The 19,029-nt window shown below is 36.6% G+C and overlaps 1 protein-coding gene across 4 annotated transcripts in view; it reads right to left on the minus strand.

Moving 5' to 3' along the window:
- Positions 1-19,029, minus strand: part of CLOCK (clock circadian regulator) — a 52,573-nt gene that overhangs the window by 20,768 nt on the left and 12,776 nt on the right. For 3 of the 4 annotated variants that reach the window (XM_030493101.1, XM_030493103.1, XM_030493104.1), the window contains 8 exons: positions 13,135-13,249; positions 10,626-10,716; positions 9,976-10,035; positions 9,415-9,563; positions 5,670-5,761; positions 4,689-4,778; positions 3,604-3,724; positions 2,342-2,455 (listed from right to left, as the gene is read on the minus strand). In XM_030493101.1, the coding sequence (XP_030348961.1) occupies positions 2,342-2,455; positions 3,604-3,724; positions 4,689-4,778; positions 5,670-5,761; positions 9,415-9,563; positions 9,976-10,035; positions 10,626-10,672 (673 nt within the window). In that variant the 5' untranslated portion in view covers positions 10,673-10,716; positions 13,135-13,249. Of the gene's footprint in view, positions 1-2,341; positions 2,456-3,603; positions 3,725-4,688; positions 4,779-5,669; positions 5,762-9,414; positions 9,564-9,975; positions 10,036-10,625; positions 10,717-13,134; positions 13,250-19,029 lie in introns of those variants that run through there. The other variant, XM_030493105.1, reaches the window with a different exon arrangement.

Consider the following 19,029-nt stretch of genomic DNA (forward strand, 5'->3'; position numbering starts at 1 on the left):
ATAGGAATAGTAGTTATACAGTAATGGGAACACAATCATCAACTAACTTTCTCAAAGAACTAAAATTACAGTTAATATGATATTATCAGACAAAGCAGTTTTAAGAAACTAATAACAACTCTCATCTTTCTTGGTAACCACTGAAAATTACTGAAATACACCTTCTTCAAAAACATCTTTAAAATTTCTCTTTTGCATCAGGTTTTGCTAAGTTTTTCTTTTGAACTCTGAAGTATTTCTTTTTTAGGCTTCCATCACATTCAAATGACACAAGCTGAAGACATACTGAGTAACAGAACAAAGCACAATAATGATGTACGCGAAAGAATCAGGACACTGAGATTGCAACAAAGAAACTCCACTTACTCAAACACAGAGATGGATGGAATCAGAAGAGGGGCAAAGGATGGACTAGACCTCAAAAGAAGTAACCTTACTTTTCATTTCCGGCAGGTATCAATTTATTTTACCTTTTCTGGGCTCTAATGATGGTGGCTCCAAAATGCTGTCAGGCTCTTCCAAGCCTAACTGGTTTTAGTTCAACTCTAGATTAGAACTTAAGTTTCTTCATGCAATTTAAGTTTTCAGCTCCTTGCTCTTTCTATCAGAAAGGAAACTGGCAACTTCCTTTCTCTACCTTATCCCGTCTCGGTTTTTCTTCAGAGTTTATCTTGCCTTGTAAGCTAAATTTTCAAATTTCTGATTGCTTTCATTGCTCTCCTCTGAATTCTTTCCAGTTGCTTTATTTACTCCTGACAAATAGCATCATCAAAAACTGGATGAGGACACAGGGGTTCCAAGAAGTGTAGTCAGATTATTTCATGTGGTTTAGACACTGCTCATGGTTATTTGGTCATATCCAGTTTACATTCCACAGTAACTCCTTTTTCTAAATGACTGCTATGTAGCTAACTGTAATCTTTTCCCCTGTTCATATAGTTTGCTACTCCTAAATATAGCAACTTGCATTTGTTCTTAGTCAATTTGTCTCTTGTCTTGGTGAGTTTTTTCCCCCCCAAAATAATTAATTTTCTAAGTTCAGGGCTTAATTCTTATCCTGGTTTTAGTGTTCTTGCATCATTTCATGACTGCAAACAACATTCCATTACTCATAACATCAATGAAAATACTGATCAAATCCAGAAGCAGGCCATTAAAACTCCATTTTGACAGTGAACATTTGTGACCTTCCCCACCAGTTTCTGCAGCTACTCTCCAGTAACTTCAATTAACATGTGCTTCCCTTACATGTTTGTGAGAACAGAATATGTTAACTGTCTAAAGCATATTAAAGAAGTCCATCATTTATTTGTGCTTTGTCCTCTTATCCACACAGCCTGCTACTCTGTGGTAGAGGAAAATGAATGGACTTGAAGCAATTTCTACCTGGAAAATCCACAATGGTTGCTATTCAATCCTTTGCTAGTTTCATGAAGCTCACATACAGTTATTTGTTCTGGGGTATTTCTCAATATTGAATTGCAACGAATTGGTCTGCAGTTTCCTAACTCCTCCTCTTTCCAAGACTGGCAATATATTTGCCCTTTTCAGGCCTGTTTCTTGTATTTCCTATAATGTTACATACCTGCATTTGGCACTAAGATTCAACCTCTCCCATTTTTGTGAGAAAAATAAGATACTGTTTGGTAACATTCTGGGAGGTGATCTTTATGAAGATCTACTACTGACTACACTACACAACCCATTTGTTTGGCTGACCAAATAAACATGCCTCTCCAGTAAATAGTCAGCACAGCGTGACCAAAAAGATTAGAGATGTAGTACAGAAGAATAATATTAGTACATAAGTATAAGTAATACAAATAACTTCAATGGAAGGGAAAAGAACTCAGTGCAGAAAACTGTACTGGCCCATCCACTCATCTGAGTGGTAAATCCTGTCAGTGAAAGCACAGAATTTAAATGGGTGTGAAACTTCCCAGCTCACTGCATAATGAGAACTGCAGGTACTCAGTACCACTGACCTTCAAGTTTGCCAGTCACTCGCTCAAATACGGATTATGATTTATTTTAATGCATTTGCTTAAATGTCTCTTACATTCTTTAAAAAAAAAAAAATTTACAAGATTTTAGTTGTCTTTAATTGAAAGCATTAAGCATAATTACTACGTTTTGCATTCAAACGCACAGACCTGCAATGCCCACTAGGCAGTTTTAATTCTTTTTCATTAAAGCAATATAGGAGTGATATAACTCTGCTTCAAGTTCGTATTTTGCAAGGCTGATTTTAGTTCATCATTAAGTTTTGCACAATGGTCCCAAACCTCTTTAGCTGTGAAGCTCCTAAGTATTTCACTCTAACACTGCTGAAATTACTTACCATTATTCAAACACTTGAAATTTCCTATGAATTTTACATATTCATATGTAGGTTGCTCTTTTGGATCTATCGTTCCTCGCAGCATATGGCAACAGAATTCTAGTTGATATTTTGCTGAGAAAGGAATAAACAAATTAATATGCTACATGCTTGATGAAGCACACAGGAAACATGAAATGGAAAGCAGGAATAATTAAGCTGCATACTTATTGAGAGACTGTAAGTCTTGTGATTTCAAATGGCTACAGCCTCTGCTTTTAACCAGTATGATATTAACTAACCTAAAGGAGAACTCCTTCAGAATGTGTGCATGAAAGGCTTGAATGCTAATGACATAGAGAGAACCCTGAAAACCAGAGCTGTTTTAAAGAAGCAGCTGCCCTACGCTTAAGTTTACTAAAGCATGCACTTCCAAAACCCATTAGACTGCCATGTTTTTATTCTCACCAACTGCTGCAACTGTTTAAATAGAAGCTATATAAACAAGATGATATACAATACACAAGAATACACAAGGGAGAGTGAAATGCAATAAAACGCTGAAAATTCTACTCTTCAGAGGAAGGGGGGACAAAAAAGTGCTTCTGTTCTTCAGGGCTCACCCATATGTTTCTGCTTAAATAACACTGGAAGAACTGATCACGTGATACAAAGCAGATTATTTTTAACACAACTACCATACTGGTTTCGCCTGGGAGTTAGAGTTAATTTTCTTCTTAGCAGCTCATATGGTGCTGTTTTCAATTTGTGACTAAAACGGCACTGATAACACAGAGGTGTTTAGTTACTGCTGAGCAGTGCTTACACAGAGTCAAGGCCTTTTCTGCTCTTCACAGCACCGGTGAGTAGGCTGGAGGTGCACAGGAAGATGGGATGGGACACAGCTGGGACAGCTGACCTAAGGGATATCCCATGCCATACGACATTGTGCTCAGCAATAAAAACTGGGGAAAGGAGGAGGAAGCGGAGGTATTTGTGCTTGTGGCATTTGTCTTCCCAAGTAATCATTACACATGATGAGAGCCTGCTTTCCTGGAAATGGCTGAACACCTGCCTGCTGATGCGAAGTAGCAAATTAATTCCTTGTTTTGCTTTGCTTGTGCACGTGGCTTTCGCTTTACCTATTAAACCATCTTTATCTCAACCCACAAGGTTTATCGTTTTCACCTTTCTTATTCTCTCCCCATCCCACTGTGGAATGTGAGCGAGCAGCTGTGTGGGGCTGAGATGCCTATTAGGGTTAACCCACAACAACTACTTACATTTTAAGTATTCTGGTGTCAATGAATCTCCTTCCAGCAGATGAGAAGATAATATTTTATAAATTTCTGAATGTTCCCCCTCTGGGATAAAATTAAATACACTCTGATCCACAAGATCAGACTGAAAGAAAAAGATTTAATAAGCGTTAAACTAATGCAAGATGCACAATGTCACAAAGCCTACCATTTTAATGCAAAACAATTCCACAGTTCAGAACAACATTAGTGACTCAACAAAGCCACCTGCTGGAATACACATGAATATTTTGCAAGAAAAAAAATTCACTCTGATCTATCTTAATTTTGACACTGCAAACCATTTAATGAAAAACACTGTAAATACAGCAAATATACATACATGTTAAAGTGTTGTATTAACCTTGTATCAACCTCCCTGGGATGCAACAATTCCAAGCAAAGAAGCATTTTAATTAGAAACTATAGGATGTTGTTCTAGAGCACTGTAATCTGTCAGTGGCATCCAATACATTGAAATTGTATCTTGGAACAAAAGACAGCATCTCCTTACATCATGTAAGTTTTTCTGTTGCCAGTAATTGTATACAATTGAAATTGATTTTATGAAGACAGTTGTGCTGGTTTTAGCTGGGGTAGAGTTCATTTTCATCATGGTAGCTGGTATGGGGCTATGTTTTGGATATGTGTTGGAAACAGTGTTGACAACACAGGGATGTTTTTGCTACTGCTGAGCAGTGCTTACAGAGAGTCGAAGCCTTTTCTTTAGCAATACTCTGCCTGACTCATGTAGAGGCTGTGAGAAGTGTGAACCCTATAGTGTCTCCTGCAGTTCACTGTGTTATTTCACTTACATTGAAGGGAAACTGATGCTAGTCTGGCACTTCCTAAATCTGCCTAACAGAGTGCCAACTGCATTCTGTATTTCCAAAGGAAATGTTTAATATAGGTGACAGACCGGTAGGAAGGAGTTATGCTGAAGAAAAAGCAGACACATTAAAACAAAGCATACCTCTGTTCTATAATGCCTATAATGCCAAAAAGGCTAACGATTAATTAATAGCATCCATAGACAAACTGATATGTTACTGAAAATGATTTGTACTTACTGGCAAATGTTCAAGTAAGGGAGTTATACTTTCAGACACATATATTATATTTCCATCTGTCATAATTGCTAAAAAAAAACCATCAAGAGCCTGAAATTAAACATAATGTGCAGTTAAATAAAAAGAAACAGAGCATATTAAAAATGTTAAGCTATATTCAACATGGAAAATAATTTAGACCAGTTTTATATTTAAAAAATCTAAATTTAAAATTTAAAATTGAGGATGACTCTCAATACTAAAACTTCTTAGTCTTGCTTTTACACTGCAAGCATTACAATTCCCATACTATTCTGTTCTTAAATAATCCGTGGTTTCAGAAGTAAGTCCATATACAGCTAGCCACTGTTTCCCCCATCTCCCACTCTGCCTGCCTGTAAATTTTAATTCAATCATCACTTAAAACATCAGAGAAGTCAGAAAAATGAGCTAGAGACAAAGGCAAGAAAAGGGGGAAGAGCTAAGAGAAAAACAAGTAAAAAAGGTGGTGAAATCAATGAATTTCAGTATTTAAAAAAAAAATCAATATTCCCTATCTCAAAATGAATTTGTAGCAAGATTTTATTCAGACTTGAAACCTGTGAGATACAGTTTAGACTGCATTATCTTCTACTTAAACTTATTTCCACTGTATTTAGCAAGAGTATCTTTTAGTTGCATGCTATCAAATGTAAAAGCACGACAAAACTGTAATTCTAAATAGGAAATTTTAAAGCTCACATCTTTAAAAAAATTTCTTATACCATATTGTTCTGTTTATTTGTGGACTTGCTCTGTTACCATGTTTTCTGCAATTGAAAATGCAGTTAAAAAAAACTTTTGCATTACATTGCATGCATAAGAATTTTAACTGTTTATCTCCATGAAAACTTGTAGTTACAACTAAAATAAAATGTTATTATCATCAAACTGAAAAATTTCATCATGGAATGACTCTCCATGAGGAAATGTCCTACTCCCAGAAAACGAGAAATAACATACCTCTAACATTAACTGTGTGAACTCTTCATTACTAAGGAATGTCGGTTTCCAGTCCTGTCGAATCTCACTGGCATCTGACTGTGCAGTAATTTCTACAATCAAACATATATACAGTACAAGGATTCACACTTTCAAAAGCCATTATTTTCACACTGAGCAGCATATACACAATAGGAAATAGCAGAAGGTTTTCTGTTCTCATCTTTTTTTCATTCACTACATATAGATGTTGTTCCTTAAAAAGGAAATCAATGTCTTCTCCCCCGTCACAATTAACTTTGTCTTCTCTTTCCTTCTACCAGTTTATGCTACAGTCCTGCCAGACTTCAAGGTAATGCTAAAGTTAATAGCAGTAAGTAATGGATTTTGACAATGGAAAAATACTCCTTCCTCTGAGACTATAATAAAATGTTTTATTGAGAGTGTTGTTTTCAAAGATTTAGAAAGCCAAAATTCCTGATCAGCTTAAGTCATTAAAATGCCTAATCCTCAAGTATTTTGGCCAATCCTGGTCATTCTAACCTTTGCACTAAAAATGGTCACTGTCCTTTCTCTTCTTCCCACTCTTTTGTGTAAAGAAGTAAGGTAACATTAAAGGAAAAAAAAAGAGTAGGTTTTCAACAAAGACTGTTATGAGCTGTATGACAGGCTCCACTGCAGAATTACTGTGATTCATACACAGAGATGAATTTTGAATAGAGATTCCTGTACGACTTAAGAGAAATACATAGATTAACTTCCCCTACATAGGTGAGAGAAACAACAGTTGCTAAGCAAAACCAGGCCCCAGGTTCTGAATGCTGATGCTTCCTTGTCAACTGATAACTGAAACAAGAAGCAAGACCACACAGTACTTCAGCTTCGATGAATAACAAGGGCACTACAGAAGAAGTACAGGCTGTAAGAACAACCTTGAACACGCAGTCATGAATCAAGTATTTAGATGAATTGAAAGAACAAAACTATGTCTTTAAGACTTTTGATTTCTAAAGGACAAGTCTGTACAAAGGCCGTAAGCTAGTTTGCTGGTTCGGATGGCTCAAAGAGCACAGAAAACCAGGAATTGAGTTAAATATGCAAAGGGCTGGAAGAGTTTACAGTTTCAGTTCTCAGACTGAAGGAGGAAAACTTTATGGAAGAGCTTTAGACTAAAGTAAAAGATCTGTAAACAACAGCAATGTCACGCAAGAAACTGGCAAGAAGTGGAGAGCTGCAAGGAGAGAGGAAAAAAATCAACAAAGAAGATGGACCAGAATTTCCAAAAGATCAGATCTCACAGAAGACATAAACTGATCAGGCTTTTGCTATCTGTTTTGAAATGGTATCACAAAGCAGGAAGAGTGGGCTGGAGAAGAAAGGATAACCTAAGTAGAACCCCAAATCTAATTTTTCAGTCAGAACAAATATATTGAACACTGAGGGGCAAGTCAAACAACATGGAAATGAAAAGCTATGCCACTGAAGTAGAGGCAAAATTCACGGACCAGATATAATCTGCACTTTAGATCTGGTAGTGATTCACTGGCTCATTCTGGTCCATACAACTTTGTCTGACTTCTGCAGTAGAAAGGATTTACACTAAATAAAATCTAAAGTTCATACCTTTACTAAACCATTCTGAATTATCTTATTGCAAGAACAGGTGTTGTTTTATATTTCCCGTAATTAGAACAAGTATGATATTGGAAAACAGAGCCAAAGTAACATGGAAATAACTTGTTTTACTTGATAACTTCACAAAAATGTCTCATAATTCTGGCAGAAAGTTTCATTGAAAGATAAATGGCACTGAGGTCACATTCCTGAGCTAGCTACTAGACAGAGGAGCATAATCAAACTTGTGCATTCAATTCTAGTCTTCAAATCCTGGACCTGAAACCACTCTGCATCAGCACTGAGCATCCTCAAACAAAATTGCCAGCTGGGCCAAGATCTGTAGCATTTATCTGTGGGCTGTACAAAAATCAGTCTACTAGAACTAATTATAAGCATCTAAATTTTTCAGTATTCAGTAATTTTCAAAAATATCTTGTTTATGAATTCAAAGGAAGATGATAGGCAGTATTAGCCAAAGAGAAGCTCTCAGTAATATAATTTCAGTGTGATTAGCCTGCTGTTTTTTCCCAATGAGAAAAAGAATCCACATTGGTCAATAACCTGCTCAGTTGGTTCATCTGGAGCTGCCACCAGACTACCAAGCCTGGCCAATGTGGAAACGGTCCAGAAAGAACCAGGGCAATGCAGTTAATCAAAACCCGGTGGTTGAACACAGTACGATTTTCAACAGTAAAGCAGCTAATCAGTGCTGAACAATTAATTTATTACTAGGGTCACTCTGCTTTATTGTAACAGATCCAAGCATCTCAGAAGGCAAAATATGCTTCTGACCTTGCCAACATTTTGTCCGAAACATTTTAATGTAAACCAGTGCAGAGCAATGCTAGTAAGCAGCTGCAGCCAGAGCTTGAAGAGACTTTAATATATGTGTAGTCACACAAAGCTGCACTCTGTCCCACCAGGTGAAGGACAAAAGTGCCATACCCTAAAAGGCATCCATCTCCAGAGCTGTTTTGTACTCCTTTATCTTAAAAAAATCAAAATACTAATTAAAAAAAATAATCTCAGAAAGCACTTTGAATAAAAAAATATGACTGGTGCTGCTGGCTGACACATGTTCATTCTACACCCTGTATTTTATGACAGGAATCATCAATACAAGAAAAAGTGATTTTGAAACAGAACCAATTTTCACAAAGGCCCTTTGAACCTACAAGAACTTTTACAGAAAAGGAGCCTTCATATTGCTTTTATTTTTGTTATGAGACAAACATGTCTTGGAGAATTAAAACAGCATTATCAATACTTAATTGGCAAAAAAATCCTAAGTCTACGAAATCTCACATGCATTATTCCTCCCTTCCCTTTCCATTTTAACTGTTATGTTTACCCTTTTAGTGGCACTATTCAGGACACATTTCATACTACTTGAACCATAACACTAATGGAACACATATGCTAGGACATGGAAAAATATTTATTGTACCTTAACATACCTTAAATTGACATGCATACTGTTGATAAATACATACCTATTCATCCACTTAATAGCTTTACGACTTTTATTTATAACCTTACAGCTGCTTCTTTTGTCCCTACTGCTTTCTAGAGAGTATGCGTGCTCAGAAATTACTCAGGCAAATGGGTGACGTTCATTTTCTTGAATTTTTTTATGTTGCTTATCACACCACAAGATGCCATATTAAGAACAAGTGTAGGAGCAGGAACAGTGATTTTTTTAATATATATAAATATCAAACCAATCCTATCTAAATATCGAAACAAGTACTTCCAGCAAGTACTTCCACTGAAATGGATCAGCAGTTTTCCTGCAGAGAAAAACTTTGACAACTTGTGCCTTATGAAGCAATTATATTCTAAAGGTCTCCATCTGTCCAGAACACAAACCTTCAAGTTATTTCAAAAATAAATGCTTCTATTTATGAAACATACTTCTTTGACAACTATGGGACAAGAAAAAAATAAAATTAGTACTGACATTTGCAAAATATTAGCAAAACCAGTTCTATCTCTTCTACGTAGATCATGATCTTAAGAATATCGCTCTTTAGGAGCTCTTTACATTTTTTTGACAATTGCCTTAAAGGAACTGCAAAACTGAATGTTTTATGTACTATTAAAAAAAATAAAAATTTACACATATTTTATTACTATTACAAATAATTACCTTTGTGCTTCCGTAAAAAGTCAATGCTCTTCTGCAGTACAGTGGATTTATCCATCTTCCGAGCATTACCTGGAAGCATGGAACCCAGCTCTTTGATAAGTACATTAAACTGATCTCGACGTTTCTTTTCAGACTTGTTCCTAGACACTCTGAAAAACAAAACAGAAAATGTTTCATAACAACTATGAAACTTTCTTATAATAAGCTGCATACTACTGCCAGGTTCTCGATGCAAACAGCTCCTTAAGAATTTCTGCTGTGAGAACTGTCACAAAAACATCTACTCTGTATCTCAGACACCATTTCTGAAGAGTGGCTTCCTCCTTCTCATAGATGTTTGCAGCTAAGCCTTTGGAATAAAGCACCCTTTTACAAAAATACAAATCACTGAACCACAGTTATAACACACAGCATACCTGAATAACAATAGTAACAGAAATGCTGTTGAATAACATGGTTATTTATAAAAAAATTACATTTTTGCTGTTTAGAAATCACCCTGGTAAGTTCAAGTATAAAAGTAAATGACATTCCTTAGCTTTAAATAAGTTTAGAACTTACCTTTTTGCTTTATCTTTGTCATCTTCCTCCACCAGCCCATCAAAAATGCTTCCATCATTTCTGAAAGAAACAAATGCTTTTATTGTTATTTATTTCAATTGGGTTTAACTTTCTGTAAATTTGATGCAACTTTCATTTCCTGAAGTCTCAAAAATGGAATTACACAGAATACTAAGGACAAATGCTCACCTAAACTGCTAAGAAAGTCTATCTCAAGAAATCCAGTAGAAAACACGTCTCAACTATTACTTTTCCCTTGATATAGGTTAGTGAGTCACCTTACTACCATCTGCAGCATCGCTAACTGTTTAAATGTATTTGTTATCCTTAATGAAATATTTAATTACTAAAAAAAAAAAAAAAAAAAGAAAAAAAATCAAGTAAACATTAATAATCAGCTCAACTTGCACGGAGGCTGTTCAGTGACTGAAAACAAGTAATACATTAAGATTCATCTCAAACAATAAAAATCACTATTTCCAATGACTACAAAACACCACATCTAATAACTACCAAAATAACTGTCAAAAATAGCCACTCTAATTTTTTGCATAAATTAATATTCTCTATACGTTACCTGTAAGAAAAAGATTATTAAAGAAAGCATTGAAGAGTAATTCCCTCAAAACTCTCAGTATTTATTAACATACCTGTCTGCAATGGAGCTCATTTTATGGGTGCTTATGGTAAAAAACATAACATAGCACACTTTAGTCTTGTGGTAGACATTTGTACGTTTGCCTGTAAGAGAAGAAAAGAAATATGAAGATGTGACTCTGGAGGAACAAACATGTTCTTCATTAAAGCATACTGATGTTTTCATTTGCTCTATAAGCTGCTCTTTCCCTCTCTTCCAACCTTCTGCTCTGCCCTCCTACCTTCTCTAATGTAGTCTCCATTACCATCATAACCAGGACTTTGATATCTCATTTTACACGACAGAGTCCAAGAGAACATTGTTTTATTAAATGCCACAATAAATAAGTCTAGACTAAACCAATACAAACCTTTTTCTGGCTCTGAATTCAGACACACCTCTTCATTTTAACTTTTACCTAAAAGACTGCCATAATGTTGAACATTGAACAGATGTAAAATACACTCCTCAGTAGTAATACATTTTATTTAGAAACTGTGCAAACAGAAAGCATCTGGGATATAGTATTTTACAGCTATAATTCATCACTTTTTTTTCTTGAGCACATTGCTATAGTAGACATTTGAAGTCACTATTAGATTGCAATCTCCATACTGTGAGAAAGTTAGGTAACCTGGCCATTTCTTAAAGCAGACACTTATTCATTACAAAGTTTCAGCAGGAAGTTTTTGGTTTTCCAGCTGTACATATGATTTTGAATAAAGAATGTGAATGAACTTTTAATAGTGAAAGGAGTATAAAATTAAAATACGTATTTAATTCAACAAGTACCTTCTTTTAGGTACCCCAAAATTACAAAGGTTACAGAAGGCTGAAAGTCAAACATAAACCAACACAATTAAACCCTTTTCTTTGATACAGAAAAGTCAGTTGTCAGATGCTGCTCAAATGGAGCAGCAAGATTGTTGTCAGTGATTAAAGAACAACTGCACGCAGCAAGAAGTTTTATACGAGCTCAACAGGCAGATCTTTGGGAATTTTTACTATGTTATAACTTTAATAGTAAAAAGGCATTGCATTTATTTCAAAGGAGGTGGTTTTAGTCACTTCAGTGACTCATAGTTTCTGAGAATGAAAAATCTGTTTGTTTCTGAAAGTGCCAAATCCAGTGGAACTTGCAGTGTTAACACAAGGAATATGGCAGTAACTCCATGATCCAGACAGCCTGCAAAATGTTCCAGGAAAATCCTACCCCATTTTTTAAACATATCGGGAAACTGAGGACAAAAGCTTATGTTTCAACCAAACTGTCTCAGTCTACAACAGCCACATACTACGCAGGTTTGCTTCACAAGACTAGTATTTTTCCCCACAAAGTTTCATAACTTGAGTGTAGCATGAAAGTAAATGGGAAAGCTGTGCTGCAGCACAATCTCTTTTCGAGGTGCATTACAAGGTGTGCACGTGGTTTTGACCAAATGCTCCACGAGACATCTTACCCACCTCTTTAATTAATACAACCCAACATTGTCTTGCCTTTTTTCTTCAAAATCTAGTGCTCTGAAAGAACACTGGAAGCAAACTATTCCTTCATTCCAGTTCTTCAAATTAACAATTGCACTGGCCATACTGATGAATTAAATTCCCCAAATTAGTTGGCAAAGTTTTATGAAGTAGTAGAGTTGCACTATTTGAAAATCAGCCAGAATGGCACAAGGAAAGTAAATTATGAAGTGTTTGTTTGAATTTTTGTCAAAAGCACACAAGAACAGACAGGTTGAACAGCAGTAAAAGCAAACTAACATCACTGGCATGGAACTAAGTTTAATATCAAGGCAACAAATAGAAACTTGTTTTCATTTACCTTACATAGTATGCACTAATTACACTTTTAGACCTGTGCTAATTTTTAAACAAATTGGGTACCTAACATTATAGGGATCAAGAGTAATATGAAATTCTGTAGGACAAATGATATATTGTTCCCTTAATCAGCAACAGAAAAACACATGTATACCTAAATACAGAAAACTTTCACCTGTGACATAACCGACATTGTCATTATGCAGAATTGGAATTTAAAAGTCAGTATTTTCACCCTAATAAAGCACTCAATTTCTAGAATTCAACAAAATCATTCACTTGATACAGTATACATATACATACAGAATATATATTCTATGTCGGAACTGGCAACTTTGATTTGGTATCCAAGACAAGTAGTTAAAGGAACTTAAAAGCATACAGGAAATGTAGCTATAATGCATTTGTTGCTCAGTTTGCAAGGTCTGATCCTTCTGCCTTTGCATCCAAATTTGCAAGACGCTGAACATTCTTAGTGCTTATACATGCCAATGGATAAGACTGCAGAAATAATTCCAATGAAACCAGTGAAGTTTAAAGCAAACACTACAGAAATCAAGGACTATGTCCATTTCTAAGATTCAAATTCAATCATGTTCTAGAGAACAAAAGACACTACTTAACATTGCTACTCAGCTCTCCAGTGTTTATAGCTGAAAGCCATAGGAACTTTCTTAATTATAAGAATACAATTTTACCTTTTACACTTTGGAACTTGTTAAAGTGTGAGGTTTAGAGGTGAAACCTGGTTCCTTTGAAAAATAATGTGGAGTTAGATGTAGCCTCTTCTGCAGAAAAGCATTAAATTCTGAACTGTAAAAAAAAAAAAAAAAACCACCATCAAAAAAGGAGTTTTAAAAACCAATAAGTTCTTAAGAGAAGCAATCATTCCAACAAAACTAATTTATAAATGCAGTATTTTGATTATTAAAAATATCCCAAACATTTCACTATCCAAATTCAACTTGCTTTAAAGCTCTTCTGACACAATTTCATCTCTGCTTTAAGCTATTGCTTTATGCCTATCTCCATTATAATTTTAACTTTTGAATTCACACACCATCTGCACCCTTCACTGCCACTTGCTACCTTCAAGGTATATCTTTATACCATTATTTAAACACCTTTTCTGCTGAAACTCTTACTTCAGCTTCTCCTGGCTTTCTCACTTACGTCTTCTGTCTTCAAGACTCAAGAATTGCCACTCTCAGGACTACAGAATGTGTAGAATGCTGCTGCTGGCAACTATAGCAAAGTTGCCCAGCTGCATTATTGCTACTCCCTCAGACACAGCCATTAACCCTTTCTTTCAAAATCCACTTCAAAACTACTTTCAAGAATGTATTCCAAACTTACCTCACAAATGCAGTTCTTCCATTAAAAAACTCAGCGTGAGTATAAGTGATCGCCAGCTTTCATTATACCATCAGATTTCATTTATAGTTTCTTCCCTCGAACCATGTTTCTTTTCACATTTTTAAGTTTAATGAAATAATTTTTTCTCTCATCTTTATCCCATTTCTATCTGCCTTCCTTACCGTTCTTAAAATAAAATGTATTCACTGCACAATGTACTTGTACCCCTTCTGAAAAAAAAACTATTTTAAAGCATATTAGATTTTAAAAAAGAAGCCGGGATCTAAAAAATTAAGCTTATGCTACTCTTAAATTCATTACTGTATTTTATAGAAAACACCAGAATTAGAAATTGATTACAAAAGTTAAATTTCTCCTTTCCCTGCACCTAACAGAGGCTCCTAAATGGTTAAAATAGAGATGCAAATACTAACAGAAAAAGTTAAAGCATAGCAGAACAATCTGCCAAGAGGAGAAAAACAATTACAGCATGATTCAATGAAGCCACTCGTTCTTGTCTGGCCAAATAACCTCCTGGCCCATTGACCTACTTTTTTAGGTGCTTACAGCCTCCTCTCCTATTCTGTTTTGTTCCGTTTGACAAGTGCAAACATTACTAGTGACAAAGAGTCCCAAGGAAGACTAGGTTACAGAGACTGCAACATGAAACCTGTGTTTTTAAAGTGCTTGGAGTCGAACAACTCTGCCAACTCTCTCACCCAGCTCCTAACAGAGTTCTACTGAGGAAAATTTCAGACCTCATCTCTGCAGTATGTAGAGGAGTATTTTTTTAAAAGAACACAATTAAACACTTAAGACAATCAACACAGGAATTAAGCACAGAACCATATTCGATAATGTCTAAAACAGAAGAAAAAACCTGAGGTTTTAAAGATAATTTCAAAAGGAATTTTAAGATGAGGAGGAAAGGAACATTTTTTTGTCATAAATGAATACAAGCAAGCTTAAGCCAGACCCAAAGGAAAGCTAATCACAGTGGAAAAGCTTTTGTAACCAAAACCACATAGATCTCTAACTCAGTAGAAATGGCATGCGTGTGAAAGCCAGCAGAAAGGTTAAGATGCCTGCAAGCCAGCATTGTCAGCCACAACTGTTCAAACATCACGAGTCTGCCTCCACAATTCATGAGGTTTATTTAAATACAAAGAATTGTGTGTATTTCTCTCTAGATACTGTATCTTTTGTACACATTCTGTGCATGTTTTGAAACATCTCTGCAACCAAGGTGGCTAGAAATTTACTATCTTTAAGAAAGTTGAGGTCCTCAATAAAAAACTTAGATGCTGCCATGGATATACAAACTATTAATACAAAACATTGCTCAATCTGTAGAAAAATCACAAAGGCTAGTAACACTGCAACTTCTGCACTGTGCTGACCTATCACTCACAGAGAGGCAGGAAGTTATTTGGTGCCAAGTTATTGCTTGGCCAAAGACATAAGGTTCTGTGTAAGTCATAGGGTAAAAAGCCACAATCCAACCTGAGGTAATAGTGGAAAGTTCACAGAGTCTGATAAAACATTCCATGTTTTAGACTGAAAGAATTTAGTCCAGTGTTATCGTCAGCGCTGGTATGCACATTGGCAATATTATTTCTTAGAAACAGATTCAAAGATTGAACAGTGGAATTACATTACAGTCTTGCTCATGACAGATGTTCTGTCAGGATGGGACTGAAAAATGGATGGGACAATAGTCAGTGAGTTGCCTGTACTTAATTTTGTATATAGTCAGTGACTGAAACCCCTACGCTTCCAGCACTTCACCTTAATGGGACCATTGCTAAATATTTTGGAGGAAAAATCAGTATTTCCCTTATATTGTAAAAAAGATTTTTATATAAATGTCTTGACTTTCTAAGTAAAATTTTCATGATTTTACAGATTACACCCCTTATACAGAACTAATGTGAGGTGATATGCATTAGTAAGTCAAAAAATTTCACCCAGGAAAGATCACAGGAAAAAAATATAGGAAACAATACAGTTTTCCAGCACTACAGTTTCTTCATACAGAAACAGATTAACTTCTTTAATACAACCTGATCTCTGAACCATAATGCTATTTTGCCAAGGGAGCAAACTAGTTATTATAATCACTGCGGATTAGCTCTAGAGAAGATCTTGTTTAAAGAGCCAAAATCAGAGCACACCCATCTGCCCCTCCAGAGCATCTGATGCCCCAGCAGAGCTCCAACACTAGTTACATACCACGGTAAGCAAGCCAAAGAGCAGAAAAATCACACTGTGAGCAAATAGCTGAGCCAGAACCTGATTCCCAACAGAAGCATAGCATCAAAAGCCCTATTCATACAGATTCTGAGGCTAATTATAAACCTTCTTGACACTCCGTTCCGATGGAGGACAAAGAACATTTGCTTCTGGTAACTTGGATTATGAACTTCTGGGGTTTTACTCTACTAGCACATTACACCATAATGGGCAAGCAGAGATCCATCCATTACCTTATGCCCAGAATAGTGCATCACTACCACTCATGCTTTCCATTTTGTTCTTTGCTTCATAGGTTTACCTTCAGCCCAACCATTTTTCTTTTTAGCTTTTTCTTTTTTGGAGGGGGGGTAAACAGGAGAAGGGGAAGAATTTGCTTTGGTTTAGTAACCATAAACTTCTGTAGAGAGAAAGAGATCTTTAGACAAGTAAACCATAACCTGTTCTCTAATCGGATAGACTGGCGTAATGTAACAAATTAACATGTTTCAAGATACTTGTTCCTTTGCTTGCAATGGTATACACACCAATGGAAAGCAAATTAGGGTAATGACTGATTGATCCCTTCCCCCTAATAAAAGGCTGTTAAAATACTATGTTTTTAAAACTGACATATGTCTCTTTCATTTTCTATCTCAAAATAAAAAGAAAAAATAGCATAACAAAAATATCAGAAGATTGGGCTGAAAGGAATTTCAAGAAATGCTGCCCAAATTTTGCAGCTGAAAAGGTTATTCTAGAAGAAGTCATATATTACAAACTTTGCTCTACCACGTCAACAAATTAACTGTAATCTTGGTTTGTGCTTGTGCAGAGATGCTGACACATCCCAGAAACGTCATTTTTTCTGTAGATAAACATGCTGTAACAGCAGGTGTACATCTTTACCTGCTTCACAGGAAAAGAGAGTAGGAGAGAGCATGCACAACTTGATCCCAGATGGCCTTTAATACGAAAATTTGTGAGTGGACACACGTAGCCTACTCTGGAGAGCAGCTTGCATAGGTCCATCACCTCTGCAGGGAGTAGACAAGGATGCATCCATGTGCAATGTGAAGAAGAAAGGTCAGCAGGACAGATGACTGGTGATGTGGGTTGCCATTACCAGAGTAACTCATCCAGACTTAAGTCTGTTCCTGAGTGACTTCTGGGAAAGAGGGTAAGTCTAAGCAGTCTATAGGAGAGATGAACTGCCCGTTAGGTGGCCTGTTGCGGTAGTGGTCAGAGATATCACAGATTTAGTCACATTATAATGTACAAAAGGTGCACACTATTTGCTCACAGATCTACTTGTACATAGTCGAATCAAACAGCAGCAGTTGGAAAAGCCTACAGATCACTATGAATGGGAGACAATGTAGCAACCGCAGAGGTAAAAAGAGGTTAAGTTCTTAGAATTGGTTTGTCACACAGATATGTCCTTGTCTACTCCCTGCAAATGTAATGGACCTCTGCAAGCTGTGCTGACAAGTCTGGCTAAGTCAATGTAAATAATATCTCCATAGAAATACGGATAATGAGGATTAGAGGAAAATGCAATTCTCTCCTGCATTCTTCGTGCATTAGACTGTCCTGCCATCAGGAGAGAACTTTGCTCTGTAACTTGGGACTGAAGGCAGTTTGTAATTTCTGTCTCTAGCTCATGGTTAGACAAAACACCCCTGCCCACCACTCTGTTCCAGATCATTTGGGCTGATCTCTGCTTGCCCAGCTGTTCTGCTGCCACCCTTCCACTCTCCTCCGGAGTCTGCATCTCCTTCCCCACCAGGGAGATGAGCCCATAGCTCTCTCCCCAGTACAGTGCAGGTCTCTAATTGACTGCAATGAAGATATGTGCAGGAAGGCTGTAAGAAGACTCAGATTCTTTGCCTATGCTACACTGGAGCGTGGCCCATATACCCCACTGATGTGGCCTTTGACTTGCTGATTTGACTTCTCGGCTCATCCTCAGACCTGCCTGCTCACTGGGAACTTGCTGGCAATCTGGGCTCTTGCCTGAGCCTGGCTTCTAACAATTGGCTGTGGGGTGCTGAAGCACCTACCAGCCTTTTTTCCCCTCCATCCCTTTCTGGGCTGCCTGTGTTATTTTTGCCTTCTAGGATTGAAATTAACTACATCTGGAGACACCTGAGGTGTTGTTTACATGCCCCCTTCAAATTATTAACAAAGATATTAAAAGAAAGTGATTATAACACTGATTTTCATAGTTCATTAGTGAACATGTTCTCTGACTCAGAAAATCATAAAGGATAATAAAAAATGAGTACAAACCTAAGTTTGTAAGATAAATTTGAAAGCCAGCATTTAATGACCTGGCCATCAGAAACAATTGCTATTCTTCTGTGTATTCTCATTTAAAGTATTTTCTCCATCCTTTGTATTCAGATCCTTACCAGAGATCCCCCTCCTCCAGTAACAAAGCCGTAAGTGTGTCAGAAATAATGCTTGTAAATCCTGTGCAACTAGCCTGTACAAGACAAAGACTGTGGCTACATGTTACAGTTCCACTTGCATCCATTTTTATAAGGCTCCACCCTGCTTCTTGCCACTCTTCTTGACTCTCACTGGAGGCAGCACTCCTTTAGCTCTGGTCACCCACAGACACAGGTTTGCGAAATGATGTGTCTGAAAGAACCCACATATCACACGCTTATAGACACAATCTTTGTTGTCTTGTTCTTATTAGAAAGTGTGGCTTCGTGTACCTTTGAAAATTGGCACAGCTGAGGAACAGCACCGCTCTACACAGAGGGCCGGGAACCTCTTAACTACGTCTGCCACTGCTGGATCTGTAACTGGGAACTATGGGTTAGACGCAAGAGTATGGATTGTGTGTGCATATTTAAAATACAATTTAGCTCATAATCAAGCCTGATTGAAAAACACACCTACTGCCTCCTTAAACTGTGCTTAACAAAAAATCCCCCAAACCAACCCCACTATTTCACAATGTGGGTTTTAATCAAAAGCAGCTAACCTGTTAG

Source organism: Strigops habroptila, chromosome 7 (genome assembly GCF_004027225.2).
Source record: "Strigops habroptila isolate Jane chromosome 7, bStrHab1.2.pri, whole genome shotgun sequence".
Taxonomy (NCBI): domain Eukaryota; kingdom Metazoa; phylum Chordata; class Aves; order Psittaciformes; family Psittacidae; genus Strigops; species Strigops habroptila.